Source organism: Camellia sinensis, chromosome 14, assembly GCF_055761805.1.
Source record: "Camellia sinensis isolate YWXY chromosome 14, ASM5576180v1, whole genome shotgun sequence".
In the NCBI taxonomy this organism is placed as follows: domain Eukaryota; kingdom Viridiplantae; phylum Streptophyta; class Magnoliopsida; order Ericales; family Theaceae; genus Camellia; species Camellia sinensis.
In genome coordinates, this window is record NC_138974.1 from 82,660,630 (window position 1) to 82,679,567 (window position 18,938).

The 18,938-nt window shown below is 39.9% G+C and overlaps 1 protein-coding gene across 2 annotated transcripts; it reads right to left on the reverse strand.

Annotated features, from left to right (window-relative positions):
• Window positions 1-11,698: 11,698 nt before the first annotated feature.
• Window positions 11,699-15,031, reverse strand: LOC145807635 (uncharacterized). Of its 2 annotated transcripts, none has more exons than XM_082906161.1 (5): window positions 14,809-15,031; window positions 14,551-14,612; window positions 14,396-14,459; window positions 14,083-14,271; window positions 11,699-11,942 (listed from the first exon to the last, which is right to left on the reverse strand). In XM_082906161.1, exons 1-5 carry the CDS (start codon window positions 14,953-14,955, stop codon window positions 11,850-11,852), a joined length of 555 nt encoding a protein of 184 aa, XP_082762287.1. In that variant the 5' UTR covers window positions 14,956-15,031; the 3' UTR covers window positions 11,699-11,849. The 2 variants fall into 2 exon arrangements, with proteins under 2 accessions (XP_082762287.1, XP_082762288.1); XM_082906162.1 differs by having other exon boundaries at window positions 14,572-14,612; window positions 14,809-15,027.
• Between the last annotated feature and the right edge of the window lie 3,907 nt (window positions 15,032-18,938).

Sequence of the window (18,938 nt, forward strand, 5' to 3'; positions counted from 1 at the left end):
ATTGGCCAAGATAAAAAAGCCTTCGAATTTGGAGCCTCATCTGTGCAGGTGACGTTTGGGCCGAATAAGACTTTGGATTTGGAGTGCCCTTCGTGGATATCACAATTGGCCAAGTTAAACCTCCGAATTCGGAGCCCCATCCGTGTAGGTCACGTTAGGGCCGAATAAGACTCTGGATTCGGAGTGCCCTTTGTGGATGTCATGATTGGCCAAGATAAAAAAGCCTCTGAATTTGGAGCCCCATCCGTGCAGGTGACATTTGGGCCGAATAAGACTCTGGATTCGGAGCACTCTTCGTAGGTCTCACGACTGGTGCAGATAAAAGCCATGGATTCGGCGCACCTCTCATGAGTATTACTATTAAAAAGCGCGCGTAGTTTGCGAAAGTTGAAACATGCAAGCATTGAAAATGAAATGTTTCATTACATTAACTGACTGGCTCATAATGTATAAATTGAGACATGCAAACATTTAAAACAGAGTGTTTTATTAAATTAACCAGTAAATACATAATTTGCTCCCAATCTGTTGGAGCGTTTACAATATCTAGTCTAAATCGGCACCTCCCTCATCATCACTCTTCTCAACTTCGAAGGCCACGAAGGGAAAATGCTGACTCTAATATAACGGCGACGCCAAATCAATGCCAGTTGCTCCGAGAGCGTCCGAGGCCTGTAGTCCATCCGTGCTTGAATCCACGATTCTCACATCGATAGACCTCCTTAGCGAGTTTTTCCTTAGTCTTGTCTATCCCGACCTTTCGACTGTTGTGGAAGCCTTTTTCATAAGCCCTGGTCTTGGCAGTCTCAATGGCAAACATGCTAGTCGTATCTTGATTGGTAAGCGCATGACTTATTAGCCGTTCGGTCACACTATCTTCCATGATCGGGTTCGATTTGCCGACCGATTGAGCCTCGGCAGCCTTGACCTCTCTTAGCTCACACTCAGCCTTCTCTATGTAAGCTTCTAAGCTTCGAATGTATTCGTCTCTCTGCCCTATATCCCGCCGTGTGGCACGTAGACGTATGTTGATGTCATAGGCGGTGTACTGCCCCTTCACCACCCCATGGATACCCCCCCGAAACACTTCGAAATCCTATTGACCAACCATCAACTGCTGGACTTCTGGTGGAAAAATCTGTCGAGCAAACTCGACTGCCACATTCGGGTCGTGAACAATTGAATCCTCTTCCATCATCGGTCTGTTCCCCACAAAGACCGCAAAACTCAACGGGCACGATGTTACAGCGGATTCTCCTCTGGAGCGCAGTTGCGGGGATTTGTCCTACTGCTGCTTTTCCCTTCTGGGTGACATACTTTGACGATGAGGGGACTGGCATCTCTCCCGCTCCCTCGTCACCCTACTGCTCGTGCGCATAGGCTCGCCACTTTGATTCATCTCCGCGTCCAGTTCATCCAATGTCCTCTTTTCTTCTCTACTGTTAAAGAATAGTCTATTTGACATTCGCACATGTCTAACCTTCCTCTACAGACTGGGTTAGGATACTAAGTCTGAGCACACTTATGGGACCCACGTGCATAAAGCACTCATCCCATTTATTCCTTACAGATGCAGTACCCCCGAGGCGATCTCATTAACGATAAACTTCAACAGCCTCACGCCATGAACTAAAAGTATCTGGCGTTCCAGTTCAAGCATTGGCTAGGGCGATAGCAGATTCAATAATCTAATCAGCCGAATATCTAAGCATGGCGCCGATCTACTCATGCACAACAACCACTCCATAAACTAAGATTATTCGGCCTTCCAATTCATACTAGCTGGGGCAAGGGCAGATTCATCAATATATTCGGCTTAATTATCAGAGCGCAACAGAATTACCATTGTGCCCCAGCAAATCCCTGAACTGCCATTTTTATGATGACTAGTTCATTCACTTGCTAGGGCAAAGGCAGATTCATCAATCTATTTGGCTTAACTACCAGAGCGCAATCGAATTACCATTGTGCCCCAGCAAATCCCTAAACCGCTGTTTTTACGCTGACCGATTCATTAACTTGCTGGGGCAGGGGCAGATTCATCAATCTATTCGGCTTAACTATCAGAGCGCAGCCGAATTACCATTGTGCCCCAGCAAATCCCTGAACTGCTGTTTTTATGTTGACTGGTTCATTCACTTGCTGGGGTAAGGGCAGATTCATCAATCTATTCGGCTTAACTATCAGAGCGCAACTGAATTACCATTTTGCCCTAGCAGATCCTTGAACCGCCGTCTTTACGCTGACTGGTTCATTCACTTGCTGGGGCAAGGGCAGATTTATCAATCTATTCGGCTTAACTATCAGAGCATAGCCGAATTACCATTGTGCCCCAGCAAATCCTTGAACCGCCATTTTTAGGTTGATTGGTTCATTAACCTGCTAGGGCAAGGGCAAATTCATCAATCTATTTGGCTTACCTATCCGAGCGCAGCCAAATTACCACTGTGCCCCAACAAATCCCTGAACTGCCGTTTTTACACTGACTGGTTCATTCACTTGTTCGGGTAAAGGCAGATTCATCAATCTAATCGGTTTAACTATCAGAGCACAGCCGAATTACCATTATGCCCCAGCAAATCCCTGAATCGCCATTTTTACGCTGACTGGTTCATTCACTTGCTGGGGCTAGGGCAGATTTACCAGTTTATTTGGCTTAACTATCAGAGCACAACCGAATTACCATTGTGCCCTAGCAAATCCCTGAACTACCGTTTTTACGTTGACTGGTTCATTCACTTGCTGGGGCAAAGGCGTATTCACTAGTATATTCGGCTAAGTTGCAGCACTTCATAGTTACGTTTAATTCGGTAGCTTGTTCCATTCATTTCATAATTTTACATCTCACTTAGCTGCTAACAAGCATATAAACTGAACACAAAGAGCAAAAATAATTTTCATTCGTAAATTGAGCACAATTACAATTCATTTTACAAATGAAAACTACCCAACATCAGCTTCTTACAACAATGATTAACCAAAAACCTAATACATTTAGTAAAACCTACATACACCTAGTACCAAAGACAAAATGGAAAATATTCAACTCAAGTCTTCGGGGTCAGACACCAGCGGCTCAACATCTACTTGCTCGTAAAGAATCGGTTGTTCCGATACCACGTTAATAGCAGCCAAGGCTTTGAGCCAGCCATGTTTGAACCCCATATTTTTGAATTTCGGCACCTCTTCTACGTAGTCTACCAAGGCCGCATCCTTGCCAGCCTTGAACGACTCGGAAAGCATGAACTCGGCGTTAGCCTTCGCCCGGTTTAACTCTTCCAGGTCGGCCTCCAGCTTGGCAATCATCTCGTTGGCCAATCTGAGTACTTCTTCATTCGTTTTCGCCTTTTCCTCAACGGCCACTTTCAGTTTGCTGGCAATCTTGGCCTTATTTGCTTCAGCATCGGTCCTAGCTCTCTCTGCCACCGCTTTCGCGGCGTTAGACTCGGCTCAAAGAGAAGCCTTAGCTGTTTTCCCCTACTAGATTTCCAACTTGGCTGTAAGAAAGTCGATCTGTTTGATAGCGTCGTGTTGGCGACGTCCAATCTCAACTATCCTCCCTGCTGCCTGCAAAACAAAGGATCAGTAGGCTAATATAGAAACTTTTTTGGTCAGCCTCGCAAAACTATAAAGGATCACGTACCAATATCGCCGATTGAGTGGCCAATGCGATGGCTAGAAGATTGGCCTCTGCCCTAAAAGTTGCTCTGTCTGCCGGCATAGAAATGGAGGAAGCCAGGCTCAAAGCCACAGCTGGATCTCTTACAGCCAATGTATCAGAGCCAATCGACATGTTTTTTTATCCTTGGTTGTACTATGAATGGCACAACCAAGTTCGATTCTTCCAAACGTGGCCATTTGTCCATTGGGTCTTCTGAATAAACGACTTGGTGTTTGGCCAGGCATTTTTTACCGCTGTGCTCCACCACTTGACCTCCCGTTCTTCGACAATAGGTTCATTTTTAGCCACTTCATTCTGGACCACCTCTTCAACGGGAACAGGTGGAGGAGTTTCTTCCCTAACGACAGGTGGAGGGGGTAGAGGTTGGTTTTGTTCGATTTCAGCCCTTTTTCGGGCAGCCACCCTCTCGGCATTTTTTCGTTTAGCCAATTGGCTGAGCGACTCTCTGGCCATGTTATCAGGGTAGGAGCCGGGTAAGTCCCCTAAGTTTGTAAAACTATCTTCGAAGGAGACGTCCCCTTGGCCTGAGGTGGATAGAGGGTCCGACAAATTAAGTCAGGCTTCCTCAAAGGCCAATTTTGAAGCCTCGTCTACCTTGGCTTCATACTGGCTTGACTCTTCAGCGACCTCTTCAGCTACTTCCACCTACTCCAAATCGGTTGCCTCCAAACCAACTTGCCTCAAGTTTTTGAAGTTGGTTAAGATAAGGGCCGTAAGATACTCTTCACCCCTCAGAACTGGAATGTTGTCCGCCGCCTAGAACGTCGTGTACATTGGCTTGTATTGAAGAAGAATATGAGCCGCCCTTCCTTGTCTCTGAAGGCTTGGACGGCTGAAGTATTGGAGCACGACTTTGATTTTCGCAAGAACGGAGTCGTCGATTGAAACCAAAACTTTCTTCATATCGTTTCCTATACAAGTAAAATCATAAGAACACGAAAATAAAGTTGAATACATATAAGGAAAATAAGTGCAAGGAGCTATATGGCCACTTGGTTCGCCTCTCTGTCTGGGAATTGGATCATGGTGGTCTTCGCCTTCGCCGAATTCCTAGTCACCTCGAACAACGACCATGACATCATCAACTCGCTTACCAAAGCTGACAAGCATAGTCACTAATTGATGGTCGGTGTCCTTGGCCCAGAGGAAATAGCACCCATGTCGGCCAGAAGACTTGGCCAAGGCATAACAATGCTGAATAGCAGGTATGCTGAGATTGATCCTAAGGCGACGTTTTAACTCTATAATCCCCATTATGATTTAGAAGAAATTTACATTGGGTTGTGAAGGGATTAGACCCCAATGGCGAAGGACGGCCCTAAGAAGTGGGTGAAGGGGGAAACGAACTCCATCCTCAGCAATTGATAAGAAAGGGAAGACGATTGTGCTTTGATCCTCCCTCTCCATATCAAGGGTGCTATCTGTCACGAGCGACAGATGGACGTCGTCGGGGATGGAAAAATGGCGTCGAAAGTCAGAAATTCGATCCGTAGAAAGGAGGTCTTTCAAATGCTTTTCCATTTTCGTAAGTGTATGGAATGCGCTGAATTGAAAACAAACAAGGAAATGGGATTCAAAATAAAGAGGAAGAGAACTTACAAGAGACGGAGAAGACAATGAAGAATGGACAGAGGTTGGAGAGGTGCATCGAAAGGCAGACCAAGAGCTTCAAGCATTCAAAACAATATACACGCATTTGAAAAGACAACAAAATTTTAAATCATGATAATAAATGAAAAGAAGTGTACGAAAGGGCGGAAAGTTGTAATGATGACCGTAAAGCGCGTGCGTTCTGACACTCACGTTGGAATGAGGTTAACCGTCAAATTTCGGCTCTGACTTTTCAAGTTCGAAACCAAACACACCAGCCAACTGTTGTTAGTGGAGTGTTTGGAGGGCAATTGTGGGAGTCGAGTATTAGGGGATATGAATGGGCCGAATATTATTCTTAGAGAATCAAGATGTATACATTACATTCGGCTCCGTCCTATATAAATTCAAGGGGTATCCTAATCGGCCATAGAACCAGCTGACCAAGGAGCCGAGTAAAGGTTGGTCAGCAACAGAAGGAGCTGAGTAAATAATTGCATGGTGGATTAAAGGTGGGCCTAACTCTGAGGCCCAGAGAAAAAATATATAAATAGAGGGACATCAACCAAAGAGGTACGTGAGAACTAGTAATCTTAACTTAAGATAGAAGTAAACAAGAGAGTACACACTGACTTGTCCATCGGAGTGCTAATTCTGGCACCCTCGAGCGGAGCATTCATTCCTTTTCAGGTTGTTAGCTAAGGATCTCGAGCATCCTATTGGATCCAAGGAGTGTTTCCAAACCACTTCTCCACACTTATGAGTTCAGAAACAAAATCATAATTGTGTATCCAAGTGAAATTTCAGAAATATTACCTAATGATTATCTTACATTGTAGACACCCCATTTTTGACCGTCCTCAAGACTTGGACGTCACCGCTTGAACACTCGGTGATCATTCATGTTCGTGTTTGTTTTGAATTCCTGGAGGTCTTGGCTACGCGCCTTGCCTCAGGATCTCTCGACTTGCTTGTTCTATGCTTGGTTTTACACAAAGGACTTGTGTAACAACGTCCACGAGGGACCCCGCCACAGTTCGGACTCGATTTGTGTCACGGTCCTTAATCTAAACCAAAGAGTCCAAATCCGACAAATCGTTTTGAGAAACAGATTTTTGAAAAGAAGTGTCAAACATGGACTGCTTTGCCAGATGCAGAGTCACCACCTAAATATTTCATTTTTGGGGGAATTTAGGAAACCCTGACTCGGTGCCAAAGGCCACGTGTCCGTCATCACCAAAGTTGTCTCGGCTCGGGAACTTGGGTACGAATGGGGAAGGTCAGCTATGAGCACCCCCTCTCGCCCGATCCGAAGATCAGCCTCTACTAATCATGATATCCGTTTTTGAAAACGTTATGTGTTCTTATCCCGATTATTAGCCTAGAATTACTATGCTATGCTCACGGTAAACAAGTATAGACTAGGTTGCCTAACTTGGGAATAAGCATTGCATATCCGTTTGTTTTGGAAAATGTTTTGGAATCTATTACTCGCAAGTAGGCTAAAACATGGATTCCAATGAGCTATTCCAACTCAGACAATCCAACCTTCATCCACAGGCATTCAAGTAGTTATATCACATAAGCAGCTAGCCTCATGGTAATCATGCTATCATGGCAACACTCACACGCATGCAAGGATGCTAAGGCATGAATACTTACATCGTACTCCGTGTCAAAACAAAGAACTCGTTAGCAATCAATGTATGATCCAAGTCCATGTTCAAATGCCTGATGCAACGCATACGGAATGTCACTAGAGTAGGCTCGGCTAGTCTATGAATGACATGTGAAAATGCACAAGTAGCATGTATTAAAGTTGGATTTGAAATGCTAATGTAGTTAGCATGATGCACCGAGCCCGGTGCATGCAATACTGATGAATGATGCACGCATGCATAGCATAAGGTATGCTAGATTAAACATGACCTATTACTAACCATCAAAGCAGGTAAGTAAAAGGGAGAAAGAAATGGGGGTTGGAAGACATGCACACACTCACCCACACTTATTACAAATTCGCCCTCGCTCGGAGGGACCAAAAGAATAATACAGTTCGAATAATGAATTAACTAACCTAGCTAATTAATTATTACAGACCAACTAAATTAATTAAACCAATTAATAAATTTAAGAAAGCAAGAAAAAGGGCCTCGGGAAGAGAGCTCAGTGCACGCGTGCTCGGGTCTTGCTCGGAAGTCCACTGCCATGCGCAAGCTGCCTCTGTTTTCCCTGCTCTGCCCCTCTGAAAACTTCCAAAGTCTCAGAATTGCTTCCCTGGACATTGGGAGACACCACCGGCTGAGGAGAATGGCCACCGGCAGTAATATGTGATCATCGGCTGTTAATGAAGCTATCGGCCACAGATGGATTGCCGGTCGGCACTATGTGCAGTCGGTCGGCAAAAAGTTCCTGCAGAATCTGTTTGACAACAGCAGAGGACAGAGCTTTGCATGGCAATGTAATTCAAGCAATGTATGCCCCAAGCATATCCCTTATCATGCTTATAACTCAAAGGGACATGGTCCTTGGTTCTCGGACCATCAATCGCGCATTTCATTGCGTGATGGCCCAAAGAATCAAGTATGCATTTTTGATATGGAATGCAATGCACATAAACAAACCAATGGGACTCAACCTCCATCACAAGCATTTCAAGAGGGCAAGCATGCATGCAAATGGAATGCAATCCTAAGCATGTGAGCTAAGGATGCGGCATGGAAATGCATGGATGCTACCAAGATGCATGCAATGTGTAGTGCCAATGTGCACACATGCAAGACATACAACAAGTTAGACAACTTGACAAGGAATGCATGCTAAATGTACTACCACCTAAGAATGTAACAACATACCAAAGGGGCCAAATGTATTACAACATACAAGGTAAGCATGCTACAACATGCAAGAGTGGTCTTAGACTAAGTTGGGCAGCCCTCAAACTAACCTAAAACAGTGACCAAAGTGCCCAAAAATGAAGAACTAATGGCATGCAAACATGCATGCAAATGATCTCCAACACTTCAAGCATTAAAGAGCAATTCTGAAGCACACTTAAGAGGATGCAAACATGGACATATAGCATGCAAATTAAGCTCTGAAAATCATGTTAAAAAATGGTGCCATACCAATTAAACAAGGACAAGCCAAGCATGCGACATGGTCCAAAACTTAAGGCTAACAAGCCAAAATGCAAAGGGGCTATACAATGCATGCCAAAGTCGACCCAAACAACTAGGGACAGACCTTAATCATGACAAAATAAACATGAAAGCTTCACAAAGCCAAGCCTAAAACATGCTAGAACAATAGTTTACAACCTAAGGCATGTTAAGGCAACAAAATGGCATTACAAGGCATGTATGCTAAGCAAGCATTGTGTACCAAAACCAACTAAAAACAGAGGCATATTATGACATAATAAGCACAAAAATTAGCTAGGGCATGGTCAACATGAGCCTAAACATGGTGCTCCCTCAAGAGGCCAAAATTGTTCCTTTTCAAGGACAACAAGGAGAGGGGGTGGCCTTCTCCTTCTTGGGACCTCAAGGCACCATCCCCACCTCTGAAATCCCTCAAGATTTCAGTGGTGGGGAGGCCCAAACACCAAGGTCTCGGAGCCCACTCAAAATGGCACGAAATGGAGCCTTACAAGGCTTAAGAGGGGTCAAACAACCCCAAAGCTTGAAGCAACCTTAAACAACTATTTAGAGGGCCTAAAAACAGAACTTTTTTATGCTATACACTAAACACAAAAACAGTTGTAAGGTAGGCAAAAATACAATGCAAGAAAGGGGTAAAAAGGAGCAAGTTTCTTACCCTTGAAGACCCTGAAACCAGCTTCAAAACCTCCAAAACAACCCTTTTGCCCTCAATAACCAAGAAAAGGTGTAGTAGTGTGTGTTTGTGTACAATACTATGAACAAACACACCTAGAACACTCAAGAAAGAGAGGTATAGAGATAGAATATATATAAATTCCTAATCCTAATATCAGAGCTCTCTAACTATGTTGTCTAACCTAAATCCAAGAGAGGAGACTCTCTCTTATAGAGCTCTGTCTTGTAAAGCTTGTCAAATAAGCTTGTCAAGAGAGATATCCCACCATACACGTGTATGGAGGGGAGAAAAGGTGGGTGCCAGCTATCACAGCTGGCACAAAATATCTACTAAAAGTAGATGAACAGTGATCGGCCATTCAAAATTGCCATTTTGGCAAAATAAATGGCCGACCGACAACAAAGAGTGCCGACCGGCAATATACATTGCCGATGGAACAAAATCACTAGCCGGTGGCCTCAAGCCATGGCCAGTGATGTGTGGGGATGCCTCACAAGGCATTCCCTGCCCCTCTAAGGCAAAACACAAGTGTTTGGTGCAAAACCAGACACAACACGGTCGAGTCGAGAGATCCTGAGGCAAGGCGTGCAACTGAAACCTCTGGGAACTCAAGACGAACACAAACAAGGGTAATCACCAAGTGTTCCAATGGTGACGTCTAAGTCTTAAGGACGGTCAAAAATGGGGTGTCTACAGTTGCCCCTCTTTGACAGAACCCGAAAGTCATAACAATGACGGGAGTGAATGTCAAAGCGCAGAGACGACCCATTTTTGACAAGGCCGAAGACTCAGACAATCATGCAAGACAAGCAAGATATGCGCCCGAAGGCAGGGGCAAAATCCAAGACAATGCACAGAGCCGGACATAACTTATGATCATGCAAAGAAAGCTGTAATGAAGCACACATGCGACAGTTTTATGCTAGTATACACCAAACTACACTACAATGCAGAAAGGATGTAAGAGAATTATGCAATTCTCGATACGTCTCATTGAGAGGATACAATACCTGTGCGGCTCGTCTGGTTGCACCAGCCTCAAATGAACCTTACACACAATATCGTGCCTGCAAAGAAAACAACTCAACAGGTACGATGTTATTAGCAACATGCATGACAATGCAAAAATGGATACAAAATGATATGCAATATATACAAAACAATATATAAACAATGCAAATGAAGATGCACTGTAATTGAAACAATGCAAACTATATGCAAAGCAATTGAATCATGATCCAATCATGAGTGGTTCGAAACCACACCTATGTCAAATAGATTGATGGGGGTAACAAGTCCGTCTACCATAGAATGATCAACAGAACTATGAGTAATGTAGACGGACACAAGAACAAGTATTAGGGGGGGGGGATTGACATAAGTGGGGAAACGACCTGCTGGGGAAAGGACTACGATCCTAATGCTCGATGCAACAATTACACTACAATGTAATAGATAATGAAAATGTTGGGGAAATGGCAATGGATATGGCACGCGGGCCAAACCAAATCTTGCCTAGGCAAAGCATGTAGGAATACAAGCCACGTCTAACATAGAACGGTCCACTGAACTATGCTTCGACACGAGAAGTATGGGCACATACCGGACCAAGCTCAACATGGAAAGGCACAAGCCATAGACGGGGGGTGATGCAATAAATGCATGCAAATTACAATGTGATATCTACTGGGGTGGAAAAGATACGATGGATATGGCCTGCGGGCCAAACCAAATCTTGCCTAGGAAGGGCATGTACACGTACAAGCCGCGTCTAACATAGAACGGTCCACTGAACTATGATTCAACACGAGAAGTATGGGCACATACCGGACCAAGCTCAATCATGGAAAGGCGCGAGCCATAGATGGAAGTGATGCATTGAATGCATGCAAGCTACAATGCAATGTGCACTGGGATAGAAAAGATATGATGGATAAGGCACGCAGGCCAAACCAAATCTTGCCTAGGAAAGGCATGTACGCATACAAGCCGTGTCTAACATAGAACGGTCTATTGAACAATGTTTCAACGTGAAAAGTATGGGCACATGCCAGACCAAGCTCAACATGGAGAGGCGCGAGCCATAGATGGAAGTGATGCAGTGAATGCACGCAAATTACAATGCAATATGCACTATATTACAATGAAATGGAAATAGAAACAATGGATATGGCCAGCGGGCCAAACCAAATCTTACCTAGGAAAGGCATGTATACATAGAAGCCGTGTCTAACATAGAACGGTCTACTGAACTATGTTTCGACGTGAAAAGTATGGGCACATACCAGACCAAGCTCAACATGGAGAGGCGCAAGCCATAGATGAAAGGTGATGCAGTGAATGCATGCAAATTACAATGCAATATGCACTATATTACAATGATGCATGGCGATGCAATTATATATTTTTTTGTTTGTTTTTTGAAATGCAAATGCATGATGATGCATGATTTTGAAGTGCGCAACAACGCGCGGCTTTTGAGATGCACGTGAACTTGAATATGCGACGACGCGAGTCGCTTGAAATACGTGTATAATGCAACTTATCAAAAGTTGTTCGGGCACGACAAACACCGAAGGAGTTTTCAACAATGGCCTCCAGCATAAGCAAATGTTCAAAGAATTAAATGAGTTTTCATTTTAAGAAGCTAGTAAGGTATGTAATAAGGGGGCTTTTGTTTTCAAATTTAAAACTATAAGCTGGAAACAAATGCAAATAACTGAACCAGTCTTCCAATTTAGCAATAAAAATCTAGTACCTCGTATAACTTAATTTTTTCTGAGTTACTGAAAGCCTCAAGAAAAGGCACACTCCAAGAATCAACCATTGCCTGTCAAAGAAGATAAATTTAAGACATCAACTATACAGGAAAGCTGAACTTCCAGCAAATTGTCTTTAAAATATTTATTGGCATAACTGAAAGCCTTAAACAATGCTATGTTTTTTTGAACAACGCCATTTTTATAACAAGCCAAGTCTGCAAATTAGGGCTGTTCATGGAACCCGGAGACCCGACAAACCCGTCCGGTCCGAACCAATCCGATGAGCTATGGACAGTTTTATCTATAGAGATGGTCGGCTGCGGATGTAACTTCTCCATTTTTTCAATTTTACGGTTGGTCAAGGGTGGTACACATAAAAATCCGATAAATCCGATCCGACCGATAAAATATTTAAAAAATATATTTACCCTCCACGTGTTTAGATTGAACTCATATTTTATATGCTAGAGAACTGTAAAGACAGCCTAGGGAACTCAAATTCCCTTCAGAAAGAAAAAAAAAAAAAAAAAAAATCCTAGGCAACTCTAAAGACGGCCTAGAGAACCCAAAACCCTTTCAACTATCTCTCTCTCTGGTATAGTTCTTCACAAAAGGATGGTGATGGTGGCTCTTCCCCCAACTCGTCTCGCAGTAGTGGAGATGATGGTGGTGATCAAAATGGCAGTAGCAGTGGCAGACTCGTGGTGGTAATGGCGCAAGCAGATTGATGGTGATGATAAGTTCCTTTTTTCAATGTATCATATCTCCTCTCTTTTAGATCCTTCTCTCTCCATGTGACTATTTTTCTTCACTCTCTGAGGTCTGTGTGTGTGATTTCATTATTTGTATTCGAAAACTCTGAATTAATTTCTTAGATTTGATTGAGTGAATGGTAAAGTTTCTGTGTTGTTTGAGCTCTCTGCGAAACTGTTGAAATCGACCGACAATACCGAATCAGTGTGCGGTCGAGTTTCAGCACACTGGCGGTCGACGTCGGATGAAAAAAGCGTTGAACCGAAAGGGTCGGTTCGAGTGGTGGTTTAAACACTGAATTCGAGCCGACCGACCTGTGAACAGCCCTACTACAAATAGTGTAAATTTTACTTCTATGTATTCCCATGTTTTGTTTCTCGAGTCCCAAAAAATGGAGCACTTGAACATCATGAAGATCAAAGTCAAACACAATAGAATATGTGATGTGAAATGTGGCATGGAAATTTTATTTATTTTGTAATTTTGTATTTATATTTATTCATTTTTTTATTTATGGTTTAATTCGGATCTTAGTATATTTAATTACTAATTTTATTAGTGATTTAAGTTTCCAAATAATGTTATGATTTAGTTACCTATTTTAAATTAGGGTTTCGAGCTTATAAGTACTAGGTCTTTACATTGTATAGTCTATAGCATCAAAAAATATATGGTGTGTTTAAAGGTTGTGGCCGTTTGTGTTAGGGCTTGGTTTGGTTTGGTTTGGTTTGGTTTGGTTCGGTATTCTTCTTGATATATACATATATATATATATTTATCTTCTCATTGGATCAATTCTCCATACAGATTTAGAATCAATTGAAAAGTTAACGAATCTCTTAATAGCTGTGCTACATCAATATGACTCAAGTCCAAGCTTAGAGAGACCAGCCATTAGCTCATTTAAAAAACTATCATCCACTCTTTATTTTCGCTTTTGAACTTCCGCCTTGTGATTTGGGCCTATTGAAGACATTATCCAACGTTTCTTCTCTTCCCTTTTCTTTTTTGGGCACAAAAAAATGAGAGAGAGAGAGAGAGAGAGGCAACCTAGGAAATAAAAATGTCATTGTCTTTAGAGCATAAGAAAGTTAAATATGCTTGATGACGAAGTTTTGACAAACAATTTATCCATAGGTGACCATATGGATCTTCTATTGAGGAACACAGGTAAACTGTCAATGTAAATCTACTAGAAGGCTCACGAATGGCAAATTTATACATGTTATGCACTTTGAATGGGCAATTGACATAGATCTGCTTTTTATTTTTTCCCAGCTTCATATATATGATTTTTTTACCTAAGATCTAAAATATTCTTTCGCAAAAGGATTACTATGCCTTCTTAAAATAGGATAAAATATTATATTGAGATATAGTCAAGAAATGTAAAGCATTTGAGCAATAATGAAAACTACGATGATAAATCATAACAGACAACTATATATTTTAAACCTGAGAACTTGCTCGGAATGAAAGACATAGTAAGGTTGCCTTTGGGACAACTGACTTGTATGCATCAACACAATTCCCACTAGAAGTCATCGGCAGCCTAAGAGTTGTACCATCCGAATAATTCACTTCTAGTGCTGGAAACTTCACAGCTGCCATTGCCGGAATTATAATCTTATTTGCCAATGCAATCTATACAAAGCAATATCACTAAATTCCAATCACAAATTAACAACAAAAAAAAAAATCCAAAATCAAACAATAAACTCAATAATAATTCCACAAAAAGTACATTACAACAATTGATATTCAATACCTTACCACCATGTTGCTTCATCTCAGAAATGTCAGCAAAGTAACCCCTATTCATCTCATCTGCACTGCCCTAGATAACATTACATTAAGTAGTATAACAGTTCAAATTCAATTCATGGACTATACAAGGAGGAATTGAGAAAGTGTACAAAATACAATATAGATATCGAAATGTACAGTCGAGCACGCTCTTTCTCGATCGCAGCTTTGTTTCCAATCTGTAATCAAAAGAGTTTTCAATACAGAATACCAATAATTACACGAAAATTTGAGTTATATGTTTGTGTATTGTTTTAGGCTTAAAATGACGGAGAATTTAAGATTTAACACTTCTAAATGAAACTTTTTCTTATCCATTTTGCTATTTATTTATTTATTTTCTCGGAAAGCAAACAAAAGGAAAACGAACCAGACCTGGTAAATGTCGAGGAAGCGATTTGAGGACCTTTGTGATGGATTATGTGAAGGTATGAGAAAGATCGGTTTGTCTTCCATTGTGAAGAAGATTCGAGAACTGAGAATTCTTGGTGCCCTAGAGCTCAACCGCTTCAACCGCAACATCTTCGACCTGATTTCCTCTCTCTCTCTCTACTCTCGTCTGGTGTCTTCGACTCTCTCTCTCTCTCTCTACCTGGCATCTCAAGCAAGACGTTTGGGCCTAGGCCCAGTTACGACTACACGGAGAAATAGTGACGCTAATTGGGTCGTAATTGAGCCTATTTCTATAAGACCACGTTTGAAGTAACCCATGGATACGAATTCGAAAGGGATAATTACCCGTTGGTCCGGTTTGAAATATGTGTACACTATTTTACTTAATAATTTTTTGAGTAGACTTAAAAGTTCTTCTCTCTCTCTCTTTCTCTTTTCTGCATTTTTCTCTCATTCTCTTTGTCATATCCGACGACCGGTGATCACACATTCCTTATTCTCTTTCTCTTTCTAATATATAGTCGCCGGTGACTGATGATCATCATTGGTTGGGGTTCACCGGCAACCACCAACTATCGACATCAACTCGTTACTTCATTCTCACCGACGGCGAAGAAGAAGAGTAGATCTACATCAAATCTGAGTAGATCTGCATGTGATCCAACTAGATCTAAACAAAAAATAGTTGTCAGAGTACAATATTCTTTCTATATCTATTCTTTTATTTGATTTTTTCAATTTTTCTACATTTTCTTTGTTACACACGTCTATTTTTCTATTTTAATGGAGAAAAATTTCAAATTCTGAATAAGTTGTTTTAAGTTTTAGTTATAGTTTTGGCTTTTTTTTGGTGTTGAAATGAATTATGCTTTAAAAATGCAAAATTTTACAGTTTCATAGCATTCTTTAGAACTGTAAAATTTTACACTTTCATAACATGCTTTCCAGCTTAACAGAATAATGCTTTGAAACTGTAACATTTTATAGTTTTAAAGCTTACTTTTCAGTTTGATCAACATTACAAATTATTTGCTTAGTTGTTTGTTGTTGTTATGTTTTTTAACTATAATTTCTCCATATATATGTATATATATATTTCCCGGCAATATTCTGAATATTTCGGTGAGTTTTCGATGATATTCTTGACATTTTCCAATGACGTTCAGAACACTCCGCGTGAACTTTCGACGATGCTCAAAACACTTTGGCGAACTTCCGGTGATGCTTTAGCGATTTTCCGGTGATGTTGAATATTCTGGCGGGTCTTCGGTGAGTCTGACGGAAGTCGTTGGATGTATCAACATTTTTAAAGTGATAAAAAAAAAAAAAATTGGTAACAATTAAAAATATGTAAGACTAATTGGTGCAAGTATTTTGTTTTGGAATTAGATAGATTTTGAACTTTGTGTATTGGTAAGTGCCCCAATTCAAAACGACATGACACAACATGATAAAGTGAAAGACAAATATGTTAGAGCATTTCCAATATTTGTCTTTTTTTTAAAATTTTTTTATTTATGTATATTTTTTATATCAAATTTGACTATAGATTTCGGTAAAAGGTTTCATTTTATATCAAACGTTTCAATGCTAAATTTTAATTTTTATCGAACAACCGGTCCACCGGGAGGATGTCCGGGGTGGTCGTCTGGTCTAGTGTAAATTTTCTTCTAATTTTCTCCAATTAAGTTGTCCACCTGATTGTCTGGCTGGTTGTTTATTTGATTGACCGATCGGTCATCCATCCAATCGTCTACCAATGGTCATTTATAAGATTTGATGAAAGGTTAAACGATCTCTTGATTTGAAGAAAAATATAGAGCTCATTTCATTTGATACCAATTTGGTAAAACAGTTGAAACACCATTTTTATTAAATTTTCATCAAATTTAAATTTAATGAAAGATTTGAGTATGAGTGGAGAGGGTCTTGTGTAGTTTACCCTAATTAATTTTATGAACAAAAATAAGACAAACAAGACTTTTATGTAATTTTGACTATAAAAATTTCAAAGCGAGAAATTTTTTTTTCCAGTAATGATATTTCATTTTAATTGTGTGATATAAACATAATTTCACATAAATCACGCATGCACGTAACTTAATAAAATATTATTTTGTAATTAACTTTACTGTTGATTTTATTATGTCTTGGACCGCCATATATGCCTTGTTAGCTGCCAAACAATGGTTGACCATTATTGAAGGTAATAATAATAAAAAGAAAAAATTAATTCTCTACTTTCTGTTTTTTCTTTAAGAGAAAATTAGTCTAAAATTTCTCTTCTATTTTAATAATGGGAGAGGTCCACAATATTATTTTATGATGTGTAAGATCCCTCATACACTACCATACATCTCCCTCCATATCCAATCTTCCTGGAGAGAAGAACACAGAGACCGATCTTCGAATTCGAGATTTCAAAGTTCGGTCTTCTTCCTCGCCGGATAATCTGACAAAGGCTTCCAGCTTCGGACCCACCACTATATATACATACACAAACTCCTCATCCATCTATTTTCTAGGGTTCGCAGAGATTTTGAGCCTAGACCTCTTTCTCCATGGGGAGGATTAAGTGCCTTTTCGCTCTATCTATCTATATCTATGTCTCTATATATGTACATGTTTGTGGTTGCTTAGATTTTTATCTATCTGAATTTTTTACTGTATGATTTTCTATATATTCATAGATCCATTGAAGATTTGAATTTTCTGATCTAAAAATGTTTTATTCTTTGTGCTTGTTGTTTCATTGAGACTTCAATTGATATTTGTAATTCAATTTTTCATGTGGTGCTGAGAAATCTGAGAAATGTGTGTGTATATGTGTATTTTTTTTCTTTTTCTTTTTCTTATGACCCAAACAACACCCCTGTTGATTTCTGATATTCTTATTGGATTTCATTTTACATCTTGAATCGATTTTTCCTTTTAATTTCAATTATGTTTTCATTCATTTTTCTATCAACCCTGTTTCTTTGCTGCAGAAAATTCTCTGGTTTAAAATTGTGAACAAACATGTGAAGAAAGTCAGAAAAATTTTCTATGAACAAAATTAGAGAAATTTCAATTTTCTCTAGATTTCTCTGAAAAAAGAAATTCTCTGGGAAGTCCAGAGAAATTGGAGAGAATTTATCTAGGAAGTCCAGAGAAATTCTTTGAAAAATCTAGAGAAATTCTCTGAAAAGCCAGAGAAATTCTCTGAATTGAATTTTCTCTAGATCGATATTAAGGAACCTTATACATTATAAAAATATTAGATATCCTTTATGTTATAAAATCTTAATACCATGGATCTTAAAAAAAGGGAGTACTTACGTGTAGGTCCTAATAAATAGACTTATTATCTAATAGGTCCTATGAGAAAAATTTATCATAAAAAAGTCACTAATTGTAAGTTTTAGCGACAATTTATAAAAATCATGACAAAAAAAGTCAATAATTGTCAATTTTTAGTGACATAAATTTTTAGTGACATAAAAAAATTGTCACAAAAATATTATTTTTAGCTACAATTTTACCAAGACTTTACGGAAATTAAATTCAACTATTAGGACCTATTGATAGTTTACCCTAAAAAAAATCCCTCCCCCCCTTCTTTTATAAACATTTCAAAATTGTTTATAAATAAATAAATTTTTATAATCTCATATTTAATTAAAAAATTATTAAAAAAAGTCACTTCTCAAATAAACTAATATGTGATGCAGTCCACATAAATGTATGTTCCATAATTGTGGGCTCTACATATATTTGAGAGAAAATTATAAACCGCCATCATAAATGTTACACAAAGTAACCATGTTTGATAGATTTTAGAAAATTTTATTGACAGGTTACTCAAAAAATTTTAACTATACAAATTTTATTAATTTTTTAAAACTAATTAACCTTTGAACCTGTTCTATTTTGGTAGGATCAGTTTAGGAATATTTTCACAAAATTTTGGTGTAGTCTAGAGCCTAAAAACAGGCTCAATTCGTGTAAGACAAAATTAGTCTCCAGAGAAACAAGATTCAGTTTTGGTTGATCTCTCTCTCTCTCTCTCTCTCTCAATGTTCTCTTTCTGCTCCTATATCATTCCTATAATCTATGAAAACAAGATCTCTATA

Bases quoted from the DNA above. Each gene is read 5' to 3' on its own strand.
- LOC145807635 (XM_082906161.1), bottom strand. From the start codon at position 14,955: ATGTTGCGGTTGAAGCGGTTGAGCTCTAGGGCACCAAGAATTCTCAGT. The intron at 14,613-14,808 runs GTCTGGTTCGTT...TTTTGATTACAG, and splicing joins GCTTCCTCGACATTTACCAG to ATTGGAAACAAAGCTGCGAT. The intron at 14,272-14,395 runs GTATTGAATATC...TGCTTTGTATAG, and splicing joins TGAAGCAACATGGTGGTAAG to ATTGCATTGGCAAATAAGAT.